General features: G+C 44.2%; 1 protein-coding gene across 1 annotated transcript in view; it reads left to right on the forward strand.

The window, feature by feature from the left end:
* Window positions 1–10,978: 10,978 nt before the first annotated feature.
* Window positions 10,979–25,985, forward strand: part of Arhgap31 (Rho GTPase activating protein 31) — a 107,074-nt gene continuing 92,067 nt past the window's right edge. The window contains exon 1 of the mRNA XM_048346689.1: window positions 10,979–11,857. Within this exon, the coding sequence (XP_048202646.1) occupies window positions 11,758–11,857 (100 nt within the window). The 5' untranslated portion in view covers window positions 10,979–11,757. The remainder of the gene's footprint in view (window positions 11,858–25,985) is intronic.

Raw genomic sequence — 25,985 nt, forward strand, 5'->3', positions numbered from 1 at the left:
CTGAATGGAGAAAACTGAATGGTGTCCACTCTCCCCATTTTTAGTCCACTTAGTGCTAGAATTCCTAGCCAGAGCAACAGAGCAGAAGAAAGAAATGGACTCAAACATGAAGGAAGAAAGAGATCAAACCATTCCTGTTTGCAGATGATATGATGCTATATGTAAAAGATGCTACTGATTCCACTCAGGGTTCCTAGACCTGATTGGCATGTTCAGCAATGTAGCACGATATAAAATTAACACACAAAATCTGTTGCTGTTCCATATACCAACAATGAACAGGCTGGGAAAGAAACAAGGGAGAATGGCACTCTGTGTTTATAGACAAGAAATGGGTGGAATTGAGGATCATAATGTTGAGTAAGGTAAGCCACCCAAAAGACCACAACCTAGAACTAAAATTATGATGATGGTAACAATAACGATGATGATAATGGGACCAGTGACAGGGAGGAGAGGAAAAGAAGAAGTACTGGGAGATAAAGAATAATAAGGTGTTCAAAAATTATATCTATGCATATTAATATATGAAAGTAGTACAATGGGTTTAAACCCACCAAATACTGTTTTAAAAATCAGGAAGGGAATGGGAACCAAGAAATATAATAGAGGGGGTAAACTTGTTCACATACATTGTTTGGATCTATAGAATTAGAGCAATGAAAATTCCTTGTACTATTAATGTACACCAGTAAAGAGAAAAAGGAGAAGAGTATAATTGTAGTCTTAGTGGTCTAAGTGTGAAAAGCAAATGACACTACCAAAGGAAAGACAACTACAAAGTCCAAATTAAATCAAATAATTTTACATAAGACAGTGTAAAGTGCAGAGCAAAAGATAATGTGATGTGACTGAAGCAAGCTAAACAGTATACGGAAGAATAATCTACTTGACCTTAACTTGGCCTATGTGGTTATCCTTTGTAGAGCCAAGACTTGTAGATATTGGCTTGGTGTTCAATACTCTGAGACGAACACCCTTATGATCTGTTCAAAACAATAGTGCATAAACATAATTTATATGTAAACTAATTTATTTCAGTTACTAGGATCAATTGACAAAGAAAATGCATAAAATTAATTACCATTACAGAACAAAATACAAGTGTTCTAACTTTAATATTAATAGAAATAATAGTAGAGAAAAGGCAGTTGGGAGGTAGACAGGGGCTGGGATGGAAGGAGGCCGAGATTGGTGAGGAGGAGTATGGAAAGACTGACATCTTATCACGTTGAGGTGTGTCCCTAGGGCAGAAGTGTTAGGAGAGGCCTAATGGCAGGAGCCTAAATTAAGGAGGTAGAGCCCTCTAGAATAGATCTCTGCCTTTCTCTTGGGCTGTCCTTCTCACAAGGCGGAATAAATTCTTGAGAGAATTAATGGCTTGTTGTAAAGTCTGAATTAGTGACTTACTGTAAAAAGAGTCTGCCTCTTGTATTTTATAACCTTTTTGTTTGTTTTGCCATTCTAGGGCTTGAACTTGGCATCACAAGTACTCTACCACTTAAGCCACATGCCTCCAGCCCCCTCTTTTTTTTTCTTTCCTACTGGCTGCCCCTACCCTTCCTGCTACTGCCTGGGGCTGGCCTCAGACAGTATTATCCTACACTTCCTGTGCAGTGGAGATAACCTGCCTGTACAATACACCCATCTTCTGGGTAGAGATGAGTCTCTATAACTTTTTGCTCAAGCTGACCTCCAATTGAAATCAGATCTGTTGCCTCCTGTGTAGCTGGAATGACAGGCAAGAGTCACTGGGCTTGGCCCCTGTTTTCTGCTATATGTTGAAATAAAATCTAGATACTTGACCTTGAAGCTCAACAATCTCCTTTCTTTAAAGTCTCAGGTAGTCAGTATGGCAAGAGAAAACTGAGGGAGACACTACTGATATTACTAGGATAAGAATTCAAAGTTGAAGAGAGCATTTAAGTTTTATAAGGCTAACCAAAAAGGCAGTGAGGAAAAGAAAAGAGTATAAATAACAAAACTTATGAGGAGGAAAGAAATAGAGAAGTGATACAAATGGAGTGAGTAAACACAAAACAAAGTGAGCAAATCGAGGCACATCAGCCTAAGTGCAGATAGCTACCAAAAGGATTAAATAGTTTGACATAGGATACTTTTTTCTTTTTCTATTTCATGCCATTCTGTACTTTAAAACATTATTTTAAACCAAATATGTACATTGATTTTAAAATATTCCTTGTTCAATGTTATCATTTTACTTTTGTTTAATTTTAGATTTAAGGCACATGAGGAAAGTATAACGTGTCTATTTTTAAAGCATTATGGTCTGAACACTGATGTTTTCCAGATAAATCTTTGGCCACTTCACAGCCTTGTCTCGGCATGGTATTATTTTCCCAAGAAACACTAACCCACATCCAAAAATAACAGAAAGGCAATTTGAATCTTCATTGCCATGTCATGAAAACATCAAAGGGGGATTCCGTTCATAACACATAACAAAACCTCTTAAAAAATCTTCCCTCTCAGTATCTCACACCAGATGAGCTCCTCCCTTCCAGCTTGTGCCAAACACACCCCACACTGTTTCTGTGTCTCTGCTCCCCACTTCCCTCCCTTTCTGGACATATGCTCTTTCCCATCTCCGCCCTACCACACGTAAATCAACTGTCCGCTGTATCTAGTTCATCACTTTCCACAGAATCCTTCTTACTCTGTGAAAACTAGTGCCATTGTAGTAATAAATCTAAAGAAAATTTAAACTTTTTGAATTTTAAGAATATTTACCTCAAGTATTTTAGATAGAACCCACTGGAATCCAGTGGTGAAGTCCTAAGTTTCATACTCTAGGCACTTGAAAGATAGGAACTGGGCTCTGTTCGTCTTCACATTCACAAAGCTAATACAGTACTTCATGCACCAACTACACATTGAAACTGTCATTGTAACACAGCTTTTTTTTTCTTTTCTACCTGTACTGGGTCTTGAACTCAGGGCCTTGTACTCTCACTTTTTTCTTTTACTCAAGGCTGGTGCTCTCCCACTTGATCCAGCTTCTGGCTCTTTGCTGGTTAATTGGAGATAAGAGTCTCTTGGATTTGTTTGCCCAGGCTAGCTCTGAAGTATGATCCTCATATCTCATCCTCCTGAGTAGCTAAAGTTACAGATATGAGCTACTAGTGCCTAGAACACAGCTTTTATGGGAAAATAGGAAGCAGGAAGTGAATGTTTACTGAGTGTTGGCTGTGGAACAAGCACCATGTCTCTACAGTGTTTCTCTGTCTTCTGTCCTCAATGAAGCAAGAAAGTTAGACGTGGAGGAATTAAGGAAAAAAAAAATACCTCCATGTGACGTTGATATTCTCCACTGTATGTGGAGAATATCACATCATAAACATTCTTAGACTCCTAACACATAGAAAAAAACAACAATACGTTTTACCAATTTGATGTGTCTGAAACAGAACGAATTTTAAGTGTTAGGGATGGAAGATAAAGAACCATTGCTGCCTTAGGCACTGGTGGCCCCTGCCTGTAATCCTAGCTACTCAGGAGGCTGAGGTCTGAGGACCACAGTTTCTAACCAGCTAGGCAGACAAATCTGAAATACTCTGATATCCAATTAACCAGCAAAAAGCCAGAAGTGGATGTATGGCTTAGTTGATAGATTGCTAGTCTTGAGCAAAACAGCCCAGTGAAATCTCAACATTGAGTTCAAGCTCCAGAACTGACACACTGTGTCAGTGTGTGTGTGTGTGTGTGTGTGTGTGTGAGAGAGAGAGAGAGAGAGAGAGAGAGAGACAAAGACAGAGACAGAGAGACAGAGACAGAGAGAGAGACAAGAGACAGAGACAGAAACAGAGAGACAGAGAATAAGATAAGGAACCGTGGATAGAAAGTGTGTGTGTGTGTGTGTGTGTGTGATATGTGTATTTCTGAACTTCTGTTGCCTACATAGTCAAAGATGCCCACTAGATGGCAAACCTACATCTCAAATGCTAACAATTGCTGGGATCCTCCTGCTTCTGGAAGTCTAGGGCACTCTAATGATTCAGGCCAAATTCCTGAAATACTAAGAAACTGTATACAATTTAAGAAGTATGAACACTAACTTTGTGATGATGGCCTTACAAATAATTTCTAAAAATATAAGGTAAACTTGTAGCACCACCATTTAAAAAAAATCTACCACAGCTTACTTTCCATGTTATATTAATTAGTTGTATTACCGCAGGCAAGTAAATTAATTTCATTTGATTTCATATCTAGGCTTTAAACGAATTGTAGAACTAAAGTAAGGGACAAGGGCAGGACTTAACTTGATGGTAGTTTCACTCTGGAAACTAAAAGCATTGAACCACAAAGCATTTCTACTTCTCACTAAGGTGAGAGGAAGGAGCCTGCCTTCCTCTCCAACACCCTTCCAATGCCAAGTTTAGCTGACACTGCACTACTCTAAATTCTCCACGACTCCCACCAGAGAGCACACCTTGGACTCAATTCTACAGCACAATTTCTGCTTATATAGTGCCTCCCTCTGCACAAGCTGGCCATGCCACCAATCACCCTCACACAAAAAGTTTTGCCTCACAGTTCTGGATACTACAAGTTCGATGACTTGAAGACACCATAGGGATGGTTTCTACCAAGGAATGTGAGGGGAATCTGCTTGCTGTGGCTACCTTACCTCGTGGAGACACCTCTCATTGTCTCCATCTTCACACTGTTCTTCCTAGTGTCTAGAGGTAGAATGCCCCCTTTTATAAGTATACCTGTTGTACAGAATTAAGGACCCCCTCCTGTTCTGATTAATTATGTCTAACCAGTTTCATCACAGCCACTTCTGAATAGGACTATAGATGAAAAATCTACATGTTTGAATTTTAACTTTTTTTTGCCAGTCCTGGGCCTTGGACCCAGGGCCTAAGCACTGTCCCTGGCTTCTTTGTGCTCAAGGCTAGCACTCTGCCATTTGAACCACAGTGCCACATCTGACCATTTTCTATATATGTGGTGCTGGGGAATCGAACCCAGGGCTCCATGTATACAAGGCAAGCATTCTTGCCACTAGGCCATATTCCCAGTTACATGTTTAAATTTTAACAATTTGGGAGAGGGCGCGCAACTCAGTCCGTAACATTAGCCGTATTTTCTAAAGCAATAATCAGGATATATTCTTTGGTGCATGGTTTGAAGATGGACAGAAGGTGTGCAATTAGGGTTGGCTGGGAGGTACAAAGAATTGTTTGGTGTTGTTTTTTCCCCCCCTTGGTGGTGCTGGGGATTGAACTCAGGTTATTTTATGTATTTCCTAGGTAGGTACTCTACAACTTGAGCCACAATCAAGCTCCTTTTATGTTAATTATTTTTGAGGATGGTCTTACTTTATGCCTAAATTGCCCTGGCCTCAAGCCCCCTGCTTGTGCTTCTCTCTGTAGCTGGGGATGTCAGGCATGTGCCCCATTACGTTCAGCTATTGGCTGAGGTGAAGTTTTGAAATTTTCCTTTTACTGGGCCTGACCTGGATGAGAATCAGTTTTTAGAGTAATTCAGGCATGCTCATGTTATCTCTGAAAGGTTTTAAAAGCATCTCTAAGTGGATATCACTTAAAGAAGTTCTGCTGAATATGCAGAATTAGATCTGGAACCTGAAGCTCCTTTAAATAAACAGGTCTCATGTATTCAGGGAGGATTTCCCATGAAGTCAAATTAATGTGAGTTACAGAGATATGGGAAGATATAGATATAGACACACACACACAAACACACATACATTTTGGAAAAGTGAACAGGCAAAGCAAGTTTGTTTGTATTTGGCTAGCTTATTTTAGCATTAGTATGAACAATTAAAATTTTACACACCAACCATTGAAAAAAGCAAGATATTCCTTGAAATACATGGAAGGCTTTTCAAGTGTGATTTGTGTGTGAGTGCATGTGCACGTGCACCAGTCCTAGGGCTTGAACTCAAGAGCTGCACACTGTCCTTGATCTTTTATGCTCAAAGCTAGTGCTCCACTTGAGCCACAGCTCTATTTCTGGCTTTTTGGTAGTTTAATGTAGATAAGAGTCTCACACACTTTCCTGCCTGGGCTGGCTTTGAATCATAGTCCTTAATCTCAGCCTCCCGAGTAGTTAGGATTATAGGTGTGAGCCACTGGTGCCTGGTTATCAAGTGTGATTTTTATTACAGACTGGACTACTTCCCCAGTAGTCACAACCTCACAATCTTGTAAACATATATCCAAGAATTATAATTCCAAACAACAGGAATGTTTTCCTACTTATGAGTATTCTCAACTCGAGGGGCACAAGAATATATGGAAGGTACCTTTTATTTATGACCCATTAGAACTCCTCTGTCCATCTGATTTCTGTATGTGGTGTTCTCAAGGTAGGAATGAAAACAGGTCCTAGAGCAATGACCTAAGAACATGATCACACTGCTTCTTCAAAAGCCCACAAATGGCAAAGTATTCTCCTTGCCAGGAAACTATGTAACAAGAGGCAATCTTTCTAAATATTTCTCCAGTCTCTAACCACTTAAACACAAAGCAAACCACTTTAAACCATGTTGGAACTGGGCAAAATATTTTTTTAAAATGTTTTTACACATACATACATATATACATACATCTTAAAGTCTTATAAATTATTCTTTGTAAGACAAGGAACCAGGATGGGAACATACAAAAGGAATACCAAGAAACTGATAATGGAGAAAACAGAAGAGTCACTCCATGTAAAGGTAATAAAAATCACCCTTGCTCCTCTACCCAGCATCTACCTAGTTATAATCTAAGTGCTCAGCATTTTCACTGTCTTTTAATCCTTAACAGCAACATCTCACAAAGTGGTTATAATCACCCCAATTTAGATGGGGAAAATGAAGTTCAAAGACATTAAGTCATTTGCCCACCCAAGGTCAAGAAACAAATAACTAATGGAGCCAGCCTGGGGTCCCAGGTCAGCTTGAGCCCCCAGGCTGTGTGCCCAGAGCCAGGGAAAGCCTGTGGGCATCCTACTTGCCTGCATCTCCCAGCAAGTACTGAAGGGGAAAAGGCTGGCGGGAGAGGAAGACTAGCATGGAAGCAGAGGAGAGCGTGGAGGAAGAGGAGGAAGATTATGGGGCGTCAAGGCCTAACAACAACTGTGTATTGGGAAAACAATTTTGTTCAAGAGGGCTATTTATAGGGATGTTTTTCCTCAGCCCTCCCTCGCCCTCCCCCTCCCTTTTGTGTTAAAAGGCGCCTGGCAGATTGGTAAAGGGTTACAGGCAGTGTACAGGAAATTATGGAACACAATGAACGGGGCGGGGGCAGGTCCCCACCCACCTAAGAAAATGGCTTGCTCCAGTGTGCAGAGGCCCTGGAGGCAGACAGATGGAGAGGGAGCTCAGAAGTGAGTTCTAAGTCTTCCATGGTTTTCTTTCTCCATGCCATAAAAACAAAGGCAATGTGCCCAACATGGTGCAGGACAGAAAGGGAAGGAAGGAGAAGAGAGACAGAACTGAAGGAACAAAAGCAAGCCAGCAGTGTTGAGTTCAGTCAAATCAGCAAGTCAGTCACCTGGATCCAGAGGGCTCCCAGATTCCATAAAGAAGAGAGGGGTTTCTCTCCAAAGACTCCCTCCATTTTTGGAACGGCAGCAATAAAGCACAAGGAGAAAGGGACCCCAGGGACCCCAGAACCTATTACTACCAGCTCCTCAGGATACACCCTGCCGTCTTCTGGGAATTCTGCCTATGGGATGCCCTCTGACCTCCGATCTTTCCTTCTGCCCCAGAGAAGAGAGGCCTCCATCTAAATGGGCCCAGACTCTGGCTTAGAGCTTGAAGTTAGGCCCTGTGCAGGGTCAGCGCTGGGCATAATAGTAGTTTACCAAGGGCACTTGGCTCCCTGCCTGACCTTGTGAAGAAGTAGTCTTGGCCCCCACGTGGCTCCAGGAAGGAAGTGTCCCGCTGTGATTTGGCAACCTTCAATGCCCATGGTGGAATGGGACAAGGGGGCCCTGTGCTGTCTGGTTTGTTTGTTCATGTTTGGATTACTCCAGACTCATTTAATGCCACAATCGTGCATAGGGTTCAGATGTTATGTGTGATTGCTTTCTTAACATTTGGTAGAACACGAAAGATCTCACAAAAATCTCAAAAACATAAAACTAAAATATCGATGATAAAAATCTTATTATGAGCCCGGTGCTTATGGCTCATACCTGTAATCCTAGCTACTCAGGGGACTGAGGTCTGAGGATCGCAGTTCAGAGCCAGCCTGAGCAGGAAAGTCTGTGAGACTCTTATCTCCAATTAATCACAGAAAAAGCTAGAAATAACATGGTGGCTCAAGTGGTAGAATGCTAGCCTTGCACAAAAGGGAGCTCAGGGACAGCACCCAGGCCCAGAGTTCAAGTCCCAGTACTGGCAAAAAAAAAAACCCACTTACTTTGCAAATAATTTTAAATACTATGTGTAGACATTTCATCTCTCCTGTCAGCGTCTGTCCAGTCCCGTGTGTGTATGTGTGTGTGTGTGTGTGTGTGTGTTCTAGGGTTTGAACTCAGGGCCTTGCACTTGAGCTTTCTATTACTGAGTCACACCTCTAGTCCCTTTTATGTGTCACGGTTATTTTTGAGATAGGGCCTTGCTTCCTGCCCTGATATGAGCCAGGGCTTCAGTTTGCCTATTTTAGACTTCCCCTTGTAACTGAGTTGACAAGCAGGCAATTGTGGCTTTGAACTGTGATCCTCAGATCTCAGCCTCATGAGTAGCTAGGATTACAGACATGAGCCTCCAGTGCCCAGCTTAATGTAATATTTTAACTGTTCTTTTATCCCCCAAATACCTAGTTGATGGCAAAGAAGTTGAATTATGTTCTCAGTTGGGAAAGTGAGGGGTATAAAGCAGTATTTCTATGTGTGTGATGTGTGTGTAATATGTGTATGTGTGGTGTGTGTATATGATACATGGGTAATGTGTGCGATATGTGTGCAATGTGTGTGTGTGATGTTTCTCCCTCCTAATACAGTTTTACAACTCTAGGAACCAAAAGAGAACTAAAATATACAATGAGAGAGTAAAAGAGAGGTCATTATAATAATGATCAGGTCTGCCCTAGCCTTGCCTGCTCTCTATTCTTACCAAGGCACCTGCTTTGTCCCCCAAAGCCCTTTAGAAGTGATGCTGGAAATGGAAGAGCACTGGAGGCTACCTGGGTGAGGATGGGCACTGATTCTGGTTCTCATCCCTTCTCTGTCATCAAGTTAATTTCTCATCCATTAAGTTCTGATCATCATCAGTGACACCAAGACACACCTCCCCATACTTGCTCTATCTTCTTTATTACAGGAAAGATAACTGCCATCCTCGGTAAAGAAAAGAGCAGGTAAATATTCTGATAGCCCTCTGTCCTCAACAGGTGCAGATAAGAGATAATGCAGACTGCCACAAAACTCCATATCCCTATGGGCAAAATACTAGTCAAGTTGCACCAGGCCTAATTGGTATTATGGCCCAATAGCTGATTTATTTCTTCAGTTAGTATCTCGATACTATATCCATATAATCTTGCACCCTAGAAAACCTTCAACCCAATGGAAAAGCCCTTTAGAACCTACATCTGAGTTTCTCCCACTCTTTTTATTATTATTTTAAAAAAGAATCTGATTCTAGTAAACAAAGAGAAAGACAAGTTGGAAAATATGAAAGTCCTTGCTAAAGTAAACTCCTAAGCAAATGTGAGTAGGGATAATTATAGTTCCATATGGAAAGCCTTCTCTATAAATAACAGAGGAGAAACAAATCATTTTATTAAACATTCTGCTTGGTTCTCCAAGCAGCTTGTATTAAACATGCTGCTGGATTTACCAAGCAACGAAAATGGTCAGAAATTTCTGGGAGCAGGAAATGGGCAGGTTCTGAAAAGCAATACTTCAGGAAGAACATTGGGCCTCTGGTCCCAGGATGAGTGAAGAAGGAAGGGTGGACAAATCCCACTGTGAGTTATTCTAGTTGAGGAATGGATGAGTTCTCTGAGCTGACTAGGCAAAGAAGATCCCCTAGTGAGCAGAGAGGCATTTTTTTAGGCCTGGGCAGTCTGGGCAGAGCTAGCTTGGAAATGAGGGTGGAAGGAGAAAAATGACTCAATGGTTACTCCAACATGTCTAGCCAAGATGACTAGGAAAATGCTGGTGTCACTAGAGTCAAATGAAAAATAAAGGGAAGGAAGGACAAACCATATACCCCAAGCTTGGGGGTTCCGGGGCACACAATCCAGATCCAAAGGCCAGGTGGCCTAGGCAGAGGGTAAAAGGCAGGAAGTGGGAGCTGCACCCTTGGAAGGTTTATCTCTGAAGAGGGGGGGTCTCCATGGAGCTATCAGGACTTGGCAGTCTTTGCCACTTGGGAACCCCCTGATGGAATCACCAGATCTTCATTTTTGCAAGACCGCTTATAGTAAAAATATCCGAACTTAATGTTGGATACTAATTATTATTTTTTCACACTAAAGCACATCTGTGGGCCAGATTTGGTAGGTTGGCTATCAGGTCAGGGGTCAAAGTTCACCAAGTGTCACAGGGAGACATAAATGAGTGTAAAGGGATTCAGTAACCCAAAGGCTTATACATGAAGTTGCTGTCAGCAGTCCAAGCTTCTGAACGCTCCCACCCTCCCTCCAAAGCCTATATATGGATTCGAATATAGACAGGAAGTTTTAATGTACTCCTCAAACGGTTAAGTCACAAGAACTCGAGTGCTTGCTCTGTGCTGAGCACACAGAAGTCAAGGAATTTCAAACCTAAGTGGGGAAGGAAAAACATGACCTCCTGACTATAAAGCAGCTCCGGCAAGGAGACGGCTGTTCTCTACATTACACGAAAAATACCCGAGGCCTCTTCCACGCGGCGGGGCGGCAGCGGGTGCCCGTCACCCCGCCCCACGCCCGGGGGAGCGGCGATTTCCTCCGGGGCGGCCCCGGAGCTGTCTCTCCAGAGGCGCAGGCTGGCCTCAGGAGAGCTCGATCCCTCCCCAGCCCGCACTCCTCAACCCACCCACCTACTTCCTCCCGCTCTCCGCACACTCCAGCTCCCAGCCGGCCAAAACTTTCCACCCTCCGCCCCCCCCCCTCCCCGAGCTAACTTCCTTCCAGCGTTTCCTGAGCTGGACGATCCTCGGATTTGTAAGACAGGAAAAAAAGAAGAGAGAGAGGAGAGAAGGCGTGAGGGCGGGCTAAGGAGACAGGATGCTGGCTTTTGGCTTTAGCCAAGCGGTCTGAAGACGAAACCCGCGGGGGCCCAGGGCAAGAGGACGCAGCGCAGCCCCCACGGGGCTGTCCTCCTCGCCCCGCGTTCCTCTCCGGGACACCCACAAAGGCGGAGAGGAGGAAGGAACGCGGCCCCGGAGACTTCGCGCCGGAGCCTGTGGAAGTCCCGGGGACTCCCGGGTGAGGAAGTGACAACTCCCCGGGCGAGCAGCCTCTGGCACCGCACGGCACGGGCACGGCACGGCGGCCCCGGAGGACGCACCCGAGTGGATCGCAGGCTCGGGTTGGCTCCGTCCGCGCGCGCTCGCGCGTCCCGCCGCGCCCCGACCCGCGTGCGCCTGGGGACCCCCTTGGCCCAGCCGCCCCGAGGGGTTCCGTGCGCCCGCCGTCGTCCTCGAGGTGATCCATGCGGACCCCCAGCGCGCCACGCTGCCGTCCGTGATCTGACAACCCTCTCCCCTCCCCGAGACCAGCGTCCACGCGGTGCCGAGCAGAGGGAGGGCGAGGACGGAGGGGCAGCCCCTGGGACTAACTCATGAAGAACAAGGGTGCCAAGCAGAAGCTGAAACGAAAGGGAGCCAGCGGTGCGTTTGGCTGTGACCTCACGGAGTACCTGGAAAGCTCGGGGCAGGATGGTAAGGTGCCTCTCGCTGTCCCCGGTCCCCGTCCCGCCCTCGCCCTCCCCTCGCTCTCTTTTTGTTTGAGACATGGATGGATTCTCCTGGGGTGTGTGGGATTCGGTGCTCGAGTTAATGTCTTCCAGGCTTGTGCGCTCGCTCGTTGTACTTTCATTTATTTATTTATTTTTAAAGAGCATACACTGTTCTTAAGGTACTGCGGGCGGTGCCACCCTGACACCCAGCGGCTGTCAGTCCTGGTGTTGTCAAACCGATCTTGGGCAAATGTGGCGACCAGTTTTGAGTTGGCCGGCTCCTGGACCTTCAGAGGCCCCGTCCTACGCTTGGGGTGTTGGAAGGGAGGGTTAGATGGGACGTGCGGCTCCGTGGGGCTCTCTAAAAGTGCCCGCAGTGGTGACCGCCTGGACTGTCCCTCTGGATTTATCCTGAACATGCTAGAGGGCAGTGGGGGCGGGGGGGGGGGCGAGTGGGGATCCTGGCTGGGGGGTGGGGGGGAGTGGTTGCACAAACATTTTCTGAATTTCTGAGCCGTTGCCAAATATATAGCGGACCTCCGCCCCAGCCCCAGACCCTTTTACCTTGTCTTGGCTTTCAAACCAGTTTGCTAGGTGAGGCAAGATGTGTGTGTGTGTGTGTGTGTGTGTGTGTGTGTGTGTGTGTGTGAGAGAGAGAGAGAGAGAGAGAGAGAGTCAGAGAACCTCGATTTTTGAAGTAGTTTAGGGTTCATAGGAGAAAAAGGAAAATGTCTCTATTTTCAACGTCAGCTTGAAAGAAAAAAAAAAAAAGGAAAAGAAAACCAGAATCCAGCCTAGCAGAGACAATTTAAACATTTGTTGGGGGAGAGAAAGAAAAACCATCTCACATACAATAACCGCATTTGAGGTTAGAAGTTTTTTAATCATAGGAAAGTTGGGGAAATTGAGCATTAAATGACTCCTTTTGTAAGGTTGACTAGTCCTGCACTTACCCATGACAAAAAGGCCTTGTCTTCTCAAGCTTCAGGGAAGAGAAAATAGCCCACCACATGAGCCCTGTGTTTACACATAGATAGCTACAACAAAAGGAAAACTTACAGGCTGGGTAACTGTGCAGAATAATTCTGCCTCAGGGAAAACAGTCTCAAAAAAAGATTCCATTTGTCCATATCAAATATGCATCTCAAAAAACAGGGCAGTGCTTTTGTCTTGCTTCCCTTTTTTTGAAGACTCAGCACCCCTAGTAATTTGCAGTGGTGTGATGTTCCTGTGGTATTCCGGAGTCCAGGGACTGCTGTGTCATTAGGACGAATGGCTTAGTCTTTTAGATCGTGGGCAACCACAGGTTTATAAACTGCCTCTTTGAAACTGAGGCATAACTGAAGTTATTATTCACTGAATTCCTCACCAACAATCCGAGTGGTCAATTTGGAATTAAAAAAATCACTTGGTCTGAGTTATAGGTCTTAACTTCTGCAGCAGAAAGTTTCAAATGCAATGTTTTTCTCCACCTGTTTTCACAGGGGTGTTCAGGGTATCTTCCAAGTAAAGTAGAGTTGCTCCTAGGCGGCTGCCTCTCACCATATCATCCTGCGTCCTTGCTCCAGAGATGTAAGAGTTGCATAAGGGGCATGCGAGCCCTGCCCCATTCTTACAAAATCCGGAATCAGGGTGGAATCCAGAACCCCAGAGTTCTTTGAAGATACCACAGAAGCACCCTTACTTAGGCAGCCCTTCTTTAATATCTTTGGGGCTTCTGTGTGTTTCCTTTAGAAGAAAAATGTAAAAGCAAGGGGACTGCTGTTTAAGAGAAACTTGGGGCCCAAAGCATAGCTCTCAAGTGGTGGAGTGATTGCCTAGCATCCATAAGTTCCTGGATTTGAGATAAAAGAAAGGGAAGCCAGAACACAATGCTGGAGGGTAAGCTGGGAGATGTTAATTGCCCTTTCTCAGGTGATATAGTCATGAAAGCTGCAGAGGGTCTTGACTCCATAGACTCCCTTGCCTCTCTCTATGGCTCCCATGTCTGAGCCAACATTCTCTTCTAATGATTTTTCCCCCTAAATTGAAAGCAGACAGCTCTGGCCTAGGACTAGCAAAGTTTTCAAGATTGGATATAGTTGAATAGAGTTCAGCTTCGAAATAAGATCTGCTTCATGGTCCACATGCCCTTATCATGCTAAGTGGAAATTAGGCACGCATGATAAGTTGTTAGTAAAAATGAGAGTAATTGGGATTGCTTTTTCTCCCATAGTTAAAGTCACAGGATAGTTTTCTCATATTTTTGCCGTAGCATAACAGTGATAAAGGCAGTCAGTGTTAATGGCTTTTTTTTTTCTTCTAATCTAAAACAACCTTGCATCTTCATGGCCTTTTGCAGAGCATGTATTAGTAGGCAAGACCTGGAGAGGAAAAAAAACTGAGCAAAGATTTTGCCAGAGACTTTGGGAGAACATTCCAGAATGTTGTAACAAGTTAGGGTGATAAACAGGGGACTAGAAAGACGCTTTTCCAGACTAAGATGGTGGTGGCCAAGTCGCCGAGCTTTTGGGATTAAGGGCATCACAATGAATGTCAGTAGAGCAAAGGGAAAATGGTTCAAGTTTGGGAGCCCAAAGGTGGGGGAAAGACGAGCGATAGAGGGAAACAGAGAGACCCTGTGCTTGCAGAGGGGAGAAAGCCTCAAGCTTCCAGGTAGGGTAAAGCAGGGGGGCAGTTGGCTGAGTATGGAGAAGTCACCTCTCTCAGTGGGTGCAGTACACTTTGGGCAGACCCAGGCTGAGCACAAAGGATGTGTGTGAGCCACTTCTGCAATTCGCAGCACCTACTTCTGCTACCTTCAGGTGCACTAATCTGATGCGGAGTTTGTAAGTAAACAAGTTTTTGGCTTAGAGTAAACATTACTTCTGGGCTGGTTGTCATCCTTAGTCTTTGGGAAGCCAAATAAAAGCCAAAACAAAACCAGAAACAATTCTAGAAACATGCACACACACACACAGTTTTGCAAGCCTTGCAAATATCCATGGAGATGCCAATTACAAATCCTATTCTCATCATCCAGCAGTTTGTAAGCCTGATGCAAAGGAACAACACCCCCACCCACACACTCCCTTTGTATCAATACTGGCCATCAAACCCAGGGCTTCCTGAATACTAGGCAAGGGTCTACTACTGAGCTGTGCCTCTTCTTTAATCACTGTTGTGTGGCCTGGTGAGAGCATCTCAGCAGGGCATAAAGTGCCTCCTGGAAGTCTCTTTCACTTCCTCTCTGCACAGTGCCCTAGCCCCAGCTTCCCCTGGGAACTAGCTAGCTTTCTCTTCAGTCTGGAAGAAGAGAGAGAGAAGATTTGTCCCTTACCGCTGATGCTGAAAAGAGTATCGTTTCTTTGCTTTCTTTTCTATTCTTTTTTTGTGTGCTCACATTGGGGCTTGAACTCAGGATCTTGCTCTCTCTTTATATGCTCAGGGCTAGTACTCTACCACTTGAGCTATGCCTCCAGTCTGACATTCTGCTTCTTAATTCCAGATGGAATCTTGCAGACTTTGTGCCCAAGTTGGCTGAATCTCAATCCTACAGGGCTCAGCTTCCTGAGTCACTAAAAATATAGGAGTAAATAATTCTTTTCCTCTTTCCTCACTTTTCTACTGTATATAAAGGGCTTATAGCTGTGTTATTAAAGAACCACATCATACTGTTGACTGTGGTGGGGAGAGTATGGGCAAAGTCCTCTGAGGCTGGAGCTCATTTCTGATCATTTCTTATCTCTCCTGAAATGGACTGAGTATTCTGGGCTTTCCAACAGAGCTTGGAGATGCTGAGGCCAGGACACAACTTGGAGACTGTTAGAGGATGAATTATCCTCTCTCTCCAGGTTGGTCCCACTTCAAGGGCCAAGGACTTTCTCGCCCTTCCAAGCCATCTCTGTTCATTTTACCCACACCATGGTAAAAAGCGATAATGCCTAGTGGCACACTCCATGATGGTGGGTGGCACAGTGCAGTCACCCGGAGCACTTGAATAAAAGGTTGATGCCCAGGTTGTCCTCAGACCAATTAGATCAAACAAAACCAAATTGGAGGGAAGGAGGAAGGCAGGAGAATCACTGCAACACATGACATGGGTTTACAAACCCTTCTCTCCCAGATAGACAGTCTTGCCACTTGCCACTCCAGTAATCCAGTGTACTTCAGCATATGAGGGTGTGTGTGTGTGTGTCCGTCTGTCTGTCTGTCTGTCTGTCTGTTGTCTGTCTGTGGAGGAGGCTTGCATGATGGTACATGCCTGTAATCTCAGCTACTTTGGAGAAGGCTGTAATGGGATGGTAGGCCAAAGCTAATGTGTGAAAAAGCAGAAGACTGTCTGAGAAATAAAGCAAAAGGGGCTAGAAGTGTGTCTCTAATAGTAGATCACCTATCTAGCAAGTGCAAGGCCTTAAGTGCGGTCCCTAGTACCATCACCAGAAATAAACAAACACATACACATATACCCCATCACACACACACACACACACACACACACACACACACAAACACACACATATATTTGAGAGATGACAGGTTTCTAACAAATGAATGCATCATGGGTGGTTCCTACCTGTAACCCTACCTACTTAGGAAGCTGTAGTCTGAGGACTGCAGTTCAAAGAAGCCAGCCCAGGCAGAGGAGTCTGAGATGTTCTTATCTCCAGTTAACACATGAACTGGAGGTGAAGCTCAAGCACTCAGCAAAAAAGCCAAACAAGGCCCTGTGTTCAAGCCCCAATACCCCCCCCCCCCACACACACACAAGGGCCTGCATAAATGTAATACTAACCTTGGTGAGAATAACCCTATTATTTTAAAGGTCAAGACAAGACAATGGAAATTTTTTAGCTATAGCTCTATTTAATTTCTGAGGCTAAAGGATTGATTGCATTACTTCATTTAGCCATCTAATTATTTATCCATTTCTTTTGTTTATCCACTCAGTAAACAAATATTTATTAAGGCACGGTGTTAGGTACAGTAGGGAAAGAAGATGGGCTCCAGATGTAGGAAATATATCGGGCTGGGTACAGTGATGCCTACTGCCTGAAATCCCAGCTACTTGGGAGGTGAAGATTCCAGGAATCATTGTTTAAGACCAGTCCAAGGCAAAAAGTTAGTGAGACTCCATTTTAACTTACAGTTGAGCTTGGTGAGCCATTCCTGTCATCCGGCTTAAATAGGAGGACCACAGTCCAGACTGGCCTGAACATAAATATATGACCCTACCCCAAAACTAACTAAAGCAAAAAGGGCTGGGTGGTGCATGGTTCAAGAGGTAGAGTGATTGCCAACCAAGGGCAAGGCCGAGTTCAACTCCTAGTAGCACCAAACAAAAAAAAAAAGGAAGAAAGAAAGGAAAGGGCAAAAATGTGCAGTAAGAAACCCGTGGCTCATTTTACTTTGAAGTTAGCAAAAGGGAAAATGCTAAAACTTTGATCTACGACTACATAGATCAGATACTCAAACATAGGCGGGAGCAAAGTCTTATCAGAGTAGAGAATTGCTTTTCTGTTCAAGATAACAGTCAATGCCAAATGGAGAACAAAGGCAGAAGTAGTCCGTAGTCTCTGTGGCTTGGTCATTTTCTTCCTAGTATCTTGGCTAGCATGTCATGGTTTTATCCCTTCTTTGGGCTCATTCCTCATCCTGTGGGTCTCTGTGGAAAGTTCTGGAAGCCTTCCCTGATCCTTGATTGCTGGGGATTCCCATTTGGACTGCTGGAATCTCACTGCCTAGAATAGAATCCTAACTTGGCTTGTTTCCTGCTGAGCAGCCCTGGAACAGGTTACTTAACTTCTCTGAGCTGGTTTCTTCTCTAATGAAATGGGGATATTAGGGTTGATGCATACTACTAAATGACCTAATAGAGGAAAGTTCTTCCCATCATGTTGCACAAGACCCACCCTACCACGACCTCATGGATGCATGAAGATTGAGTGAAATAGCTAATGAGTAGAGACATGAGTTGCAGGGAGAGATAGGGAAACGAACAGGATTGCTTGCCATAGTTATGGAGAGGCCAGTTCGCAAGGAGTTCCCAGATTTGCTGTGAGTGGAACATCAGTGTATACAGGCATGAAAAAGCAAACTGTCAACCTGAAACACAAGTGCCCTCAGAAGAGCTGACAGACACAGCCAGCCAGTGCTGGGCCTCAGGAAACCAAGGAAGAGGTCTGTTCCTGGGTACAGAGGTTGTAGAAACAGCCTAGGAACCTTGTGGGCTAGGCTTACAGGAGCTTGCTCACCTCTGACTCCCAGAATGAAACAGGAAGAGTCCAGAGACCCAAGGTTGGCTGCAACTGCACTGCACTTCCACATACCACAGCCTCTCTCCTGCCTATTCCTCAGACTTGATCAGGAGCCTCTTGACCACAGAAACAGCCTAAATCCTCCCCTCCCCTATGCACCTGCCCTGGTGTCCATCCACCCATATGCCTTCCAGCTTTAGGGAGCCCAGATATCAGTGCCACTGATCAAACTCATCTCCCTTGCTGGGTAACAGAGAGCCAGAGGGATTGTCTTAGACAGCAACAGGAGAAAACACACTCAAAGTAAGAGCACACATTCCCATAAATGAGTCCATATGTGGTGGGCAAACACACCCAGGAGAGCTGTAGTATTCGATACATTGTTAGGCACTCCCCCACCTTAATTCTTTATCTGTGGGCTAATGTGGGAACCTTTTCTGCAGGGTTTTTTTGGGGGGGAGGGGGGATGGTTCTGAATTCCAGAGTTTAGCAGATCAAGAAGCTCAGTGCTGAGAGCACTCTGTTCCCTCCCTGTGAGAGGCTTCCCAGGCTTTTCTGGCTCAGTGTGGCCTTGGTAGGGAGAAGGGGTTGGGACTAATGTTAGGAGACTCAGGCTGGGATGGGAACAGTCACAGGCCCTCCCTTTTTGCCACTAGATACTATAGCTAATGTTTCTGGAAGAAAATAGTGATAGAACTATCTGGTTGGGGCTACCTATTGCTCATCCTTTCCAGAACACACTGTGAGTTGCTTGTTTGCCCTGGACTCTGGGTCTCAGGACTCCACTTCCTTCTACTGGTTCCTCCAGACCAATCTTGAGACCAAGTGCCAGGCTGGTTTCCCACGTTACTGGCATTTAAATTAAATGTAGAATTTTCCTACTTCTTTCTTACCTTTCCCAATTGATGTTCCTTTGGCACAGCTCACCCAGTTCTCTGTGTTGTTTCTCCCTCTGCTCCAAACACAAATGCTATACTTGAGTTGAGCTGATGCTACTGTTTCTTCCTCAAGGGGCTGCCCTCTAGTACTGGGTTAAGTAGGCCACAGTCTGCAAAAACAAAACAAAACAAAAAGTCAGGATTCTGAAGAACAATCCATGTCTATCTTCCCTGCTGAGTTTTTCCCCCAGGTTGCAATTCTACCTAGGGCTTAAAAAAACCACTGGGAGAGCTTGATGCCAGTGCTTATAATCCTACCTAACTTAGGAGGCTGAGATCAAAGGGTTCTGATTTGTAGCCACCTCACACAGGAAAGTCTATGCAACTTTTATCTCTAATTAACCATCAAAAAGATGGAAGTGGAGGTATGGCTCAAGTGGTGGAGTCCCAGCTTTGGGTGGAGAAAAAAAAATTGAAATGCAAGGCCTTCAGTTCAAGCCCTAGTACTAGCACACGCGCACACACACACATACTCGCCCACCAAAAACAACTGGGAGAGGAGAAAAAGGAAACTCTGGGAGGAAATGAGCTGGTTAGATTCCCCCCCCCCTTTAAAACACATTTTGAGAGAGAAAGCTTAGAACCCGGGGCTGCTGGATTGTTGAGAAGAGAAGGACAGGGAGACCTAAGAGGAGAAATGGGAGAAAGGAAGGCTGGGTCCCATTGCAAATCTTATTGCTACTTGTCAGTAATAAGAGTTATTATTGAAATTGATTGCTTTACACATAAAAAGTCTTATTTTTGCCATCTGCAAGAATTAGTTATTTTACAAAGGAGGACACCGAGGTTCAACTGGTGAAGGCATTTGCCAAGGTTATCAAGAGGGGGAAAGGCAGGATTTAAATCCAGATCCAACATCCAAGATCATGGTCTTTGCCAGGAATCACATCTCCTAGAGTACCATGCTTCATAATTTCTTACTTGCTTTATCATTTTTTTCTCTCCAAAAAATAAAACTTAGAAATTTCCCTTCCTTTCTTTGTTCTCCCTTTGTCTATTCTAGCAATTCATAACAACTGGCTTTCGCATAATGCTTCACCCCCTTCAAGGTGCTTTGTCCAGGAATACACACACACCTCTATCCAAAACATCAGTTGCAAGTCCAGCAGGATGGTTTCTTCACTCCTAAGTCCTTCCCTGACTGCTTCGCTTCCCAGAACCCTTTTCCCTCTAGGACCATCCATGCCCTGGAGGCCTGAGGCACCTCATTTGCTTCTGTTCTGCTTGCTGCTTGGTTCTCTTAACTGGCTCTGGTGGTGCAAGTAGATGCCAAACTAGGCTGAAGGCAGGTGGCATTCATTTGGCACTGCAGGCTGACTTGGTTGCTGTCTGTCTTTGGATGAGCCTGTGACAGACACGGGGAAGTGATCTCAGTGATTCATTTTCTCCTGAGCAAACCAGGGATGGAGCAGAGCTCTTCTAGGAGGCTCAGGATGGGTACTTGCACATGTGCTGGATTACCAGAAGTCCAAGGTTTCTGCATGGAAATCTAGAGTTTCAGAGGACGGTATGTGTGTGTCTTAGCTGTTCCCAATAGACACTAACTCAGGCTTTGCGTAGAACTCCCCCAAATACTGCTCTTTTTCTAGCACCTCACCAGGCAGGCACTCCTTAGTATGAACCACATTCTTGGCAGGGACTCAGAACCAACTAAGTTTCTGGGACTGAGTCTCAGGCACTCTTTGTTCTAGTTCAAGCTTGGCTGATGTGTACCAGGCCTTGCGACCACACCCATGGCCTAATGCTGGCTCAGAATTGGGCCTAAACTGTCTTTGGTGCCCCCCCTTCTATCCCCATAGGGAGAAGGTCGAATGTCACACTCCAAATAAAAGCAACATATGCCACCTCACTATTAAAACTGCTAGAACGTACTTTGACATAAAAGGTGTGATTCTGGAAGGAAGAAATAAATTTATTGCTTTAAGAAAGACCATTGAAATAATGTACAATTGTTCCTATTTCTTTCCTTGGTTCTTCACAGTTTTGATCTAAAACCATCGTGTGTGTGTGTGTGTGTGTGTGTGTGTGTGTGTGTGTGTGTGTGTGTGTGTACTGGGGCTTGAACTCAGAGCCTGGGTGCTATCTCTTAGTTTTATCACTCAAGGCTGATGCTCTACCATTTCAGCCACAGCTCTCCTTATGGCTTTTTTCTGGTTAATTGTAGATATGAGTCTCACAGACTTCCCTGCTGGGACTGGCTTTTAACTGTGACCCTCAGATCTCAGCCTTTCAAGTAGCTGGGAATACAGGTGTGAACCATCAGCTCCAGACTAGTCTACAACTAGGGCTTTCAAGTCAGTGTAACAAGTATTTAATGAAACTCTAAAGCACTTGACCCTGTTGGGATTTCAAAGATGTGCTCACATGGGTCTTGGCCTAGAGGATTCACAAGACAAGAGAACAACTAACAGACGTACAAAGAAGAATGAAGGGAGAGATGAGATGATGCATAAAAGCTTGGGATGCTAAACATCGAAAGCAGCCCAGTGAAAAAAGCCCACAGACAGTGGGTTGTTTATAGCAGGGATGATCAATAAAACAGACCCTCTGGCCGAGGAATGGGGAGAGAGGCAGTGGTTTCTAGAGACAGGAAACCACACAGTTTTGCCTCACATTGGGAATCAGCCACACCCTCCTGAAGCCTAAGGCAGAGGATGCTACCCACTCTGGAAAGGTAGCTGAGGATAGACAGATGTTGGGCTGGGGGTGGGGAAGAACCTGGTGGGGATGACAAATGCCTATCTTCAGGGATAGGGAAGTGAGCCTGCCCTCAGGAGAGGACAGAGCAACTCCTAATAACAAGAATGACCACTGGTTTGACTGGTTCTGGCTATATCTGAGTCCTGCCCCAGCACTGAAGAATGAAGTACTTTATGAAAAGATAAAGTGTTTTAAAATGATACTAAAAGGACTGAGTGTCCTGGTTCAGTCCTGCAATCCCAGCTTTCAGGAGATGGAAGCAGAAGGATTGTGAATTCAAGGACAGCATGGGTTACACAGTGAGCTGTGAATCAAAAAAAAAAAAAAAAGAGCTAAGTGACCACCCTAATTTTGCTTCTTGATTAAATCTATTATAGCTAAGATTTAATCTACCTCTTCCCACTATGTGTGAGTGGCAAGTTCTGCCAGCATTTTATTAAGAAGGACCTAGAGAAGAGTCAAATTATATTTGTTCAATATTTATTTTGTGTTACATTTCAGTAGTTGTACAAAGGGGTTTCATTTCAACATGACTGTTTGTGAGTACAATGCATCTTGATCAATGTCTCTTCCCTCATTCTCTCTCATCACAACCAGCCCCACCCATCGCCTCAATATTTAATTCTTCTTTCATGGCTCTGTCTGCTGTGGGCCCAAATAGCTCTGTTCTTTGTAAAAGGTGATCTAACTTGCAGAGCACCATTTGCTGTGCATTGTAGGTAAGTCAGGAGGATTTAGTTCAACTTTAATAAAATGTACAATAGAGTTGCCTTCCCCAGTTTTGCAAAGGAAAACACACAGGTTTTAAAGGCCACACTGAAAACAGAGAGAATCGTTACCACAAGTCTCCCCTTCTACCACTTCTTCCCCATCTGTTTCCTGCCTGCTGAGTATTATTGGGAAACAATGATGTCAGCTCTTCCATGTAAATCCACACCTCCCTGCTGGTCCCTCCCCTACAATGCATATTTTTGTTTCTTTTTCTGGTTTTTGTCTTTGCTGTTCTGCTAGGGACTCACGCTTTTGGCATTGGTAGTTGGCTTTCTTTTAAAGTAAGTTTTAGCTATTTCAGTTTCATTGTGGCCTTCAAAGTGTATATACTTCTTTGGGTCCATATTTGGAAAATCCTTTGTTGTTTGTCCACTAGCATGTGGGCCTGGTATTATTACGGAAGAACCATCTTGATTTCTGGAAAAATATTACTGAAAGCAAGTTGCTTGAGTCTGGTTCATAGCTGAGGATGTAAGTCCTGCTTAAGGGCCCTACAGGGCTGCATAAAAACTATGGCTGACCTGGGCACAGAGCCTGTAGCTTAAGGTCAGAAAAACATACCATTGCCAAGTAATCTGTGTTTCTCCATCCAAAGCTGGACTTCCCAATGGGGCAGTTTCCACAGTCCTCTCCCCCCACCTTTTTTTTTTTACTGCCTTTAAAGACAGTTGGGTTTTAGAGTGGAAGGGAGGAGATTCCTGGAAGTAGTATAAGTTTTGAATTCTGGATCTTAAGAATTCTGATTCTTTCCCTTTTCCCCCATGCCTGTAGTGGGGGCTTGAACTCAGGACCTTATGCTCTTGCTTAGCTTTTTTGCTAGGGCTGTACCACTTGAGCCACACCTCTACTTCTGGCTTCTTACTGATTAGTTGGAGGTACGAGTTTCTCAGATTTTTCTGGCCATGCTGGCTTTCAACTTCCATCCTCAGATCCCAACTTTCTGACTATCTAGGATAATCGGTGTGAGCCATCAGTGTCTGGCTCTGGTTTTCTCTTTTAAAGGCACAACTAAAAGTATAGCTTTTCTAGCTGGGTGCTGGTGGCTCATGCTACTTATGAGGCTGAGATCTGAGGATCGTGGTTCAATTCAAAGCCAACCTGGGCAGGAAAGTCCATGAGTTTCTTATCTCCAAATAATCACAGAAAAAGACAGAAATGGAGCAGTGACTCAAATGGCCGAGCGCTAGCCTTGAGGAAAAGAAGCCTAGGGATAGCACTCAGGCTCGAGTTCAAGCCCTAGGACTGGCGTGCATGCACATACACATACACACACACACACACACACACACACGGTGTACATTTTCCTTTTAAATTAAAATTGTGAAATTAAACAAATATTATCCAACTTTATTTATGCTTAGAAATAACTCTTGAAAATTCCAAGTAACTCTTTGAAAATCCGTTTTGGATTTTCAGAAACAAAATCATCAATGTTTGGAATGATGATTGTATGGGTGTCATGTCTGGGTCTTCAAAGGCGACATGTGATTATGTTGAAGGGACTTTTCAGTTCTGTGGCCTGTTGGGATTCTAAAGCCCATTCCCTCAGATTCTTTTTATGTTGGTCTGAGTGAAAAGCCCCAGTTTGAAGATGTGCTTCGGGTGATTCTGTTATCTTGGTCTGCGGATCTTAAAGAAACATCCATGTAGGTTATAGAAAGCAGCAGTTAAGTGAAACCACATGACTCTTCTTTTCCTCATTGTGCTCTGTCTGTCTGCCATATGTCTGTCTGTCTAGTGTGTCAGTACTGGGGGCTTGAACTCCAAGCATAGGCTCTGTTCCTTAACTTTTTCACTCAAGGCTGGCACTCTATCACTTGAGCCACAGCTCCATTTTCTGGTTCTTTCTATTCTCTTTCTCTCTTGCCTTGCCTTGCGCGCTGTCTCTCTCTCAGTCTGTCTCTCTCTCTCTTTCCTTCCTTCTTCCTTCCTTTCTTCTCTTTTCTCTTTCCCTCCCTTCCTTCTTTCCTTCCTTCCTTGTTTCTTCTTAGAATCTCACAGACTTTGCTGCCTAGGCTGGCTTTAAATTTTGATCCTCTTATTTAGCCTCCTGAGTCACTGGCATCCAAATTTCATTATAAATTTAATATTGTCCAAAACATTAACAGTAAACATGAATTCTTTTTACTTCTTAAATCAGAAAACAAATCTTTTAGGATCATTATGAAAATAGATTTCTATTCCTATGATGGGAGGAGTCTAATTGTTTGCTTTCCTGCCTTAATAGGAACAGGTTAGTATGTTTTTCATTTTGCTGTCAGACTGCCTTGGTTCAAATCCCAACTCTACCACAAGCAAGGTTTGTGACCACAGGCAAGCTACTAAAACTCTCTCTGCCTCTGTTTTCTCACTATGATAATAATAGGACCAATTACACAGGGTTATAACTATGAGCATCAGAGGCACTAGTGCACTGCCTATGGCTTGGTACCTTCCCATAGGTGCAAACGAACCATGGTGACAATTTCCTTGGTGTTTGGAAAGTTTGCCCCAATTTCAGCCTCACTATCAAGAATGTGGGTCCTGAGTTGTGGAAATTAAGAGCTCAGGATGAATGTTTGAAGGCTGTCAAAGATCCAAAGAGTTTCTTCCTTTTTTTAAAATTTTCTTCTTTTAAAATTTACTTCTTTTCTGTCATGATACATGAAAATGATAGCTTTTTAAAAAATACATTGATAAATATATCTGGGGTGGGACCATGGCAAACTTTGAAAGTTTCACATTTCTTCAGGAACCAGAAAAAGAAAATCTAAAATCAAAACACGAAAGAAAAAGCAAAGGCAGTGTGTATATGAGTAGAGAGCAACATAGCCTTTTACAGGCCATCACTATGGTGACAGCCATACCAGCCTTGTGGTTTCAATCTGTGTGGTAGGAAAGTTACAGATCTGAAAGACAAGCCAGTCCACCATTGATGGGGCAATATCATACTCCTGGGCACGTGACATCTCACGCTGTCTGCTTGAGTCACAACTGCATCTTGAAGGCAGACAGATGGAGCAGGGGGATCTCAGGTCTTCCATTTTTAAAACTTTAAAAGAGTTATTTACTTATTTTATGGTGTTGGGAATTTTACTCAGGACCTTATGCTTACCAGCTAAGCCATCTCTTTTTGTTTTTTTGTTTTTTTTCCAGGTAGGACCTTACTCTTTGTCTAGGTCACCCTCCAAAGATTATTCTATCTCCACCTCCTGAGTAGCTGAGATTATAGGCATGTACTACCATACCTACCCCTGAACATTCCATGTTCCACTTTAAGGAGGAAGCTTGTACACAGCAGTCCATTTGGGAAGATGATCAGAGTAATGATGAATTGTGAAATGTTTCTGATGAAACAGGCACTGGTGACTCACACCTGTATTACAATCTCCTTGGGAGGCAGAGAATAAGAAGATCGAGATTCCTGAACAGTCTGGGTAGAAAAGTCCATGAGACTATATTTCAACAGAAAGAAGCTGGGTGTGGT

Source organism: Perognathus longimembris, chromosome 5 (assembly GCF_023159225.1).
Source record: "Perognathus longimembris pacificus isolate PPM17 chromosome 5, ASM2315922v1, whole genome shotgun sequence".
NCBI lineage: Eukaryota > Metazoa > Chordata > Mammalia > Rodentia > Heteromyidae > Perognathus > Perognathus longimembris.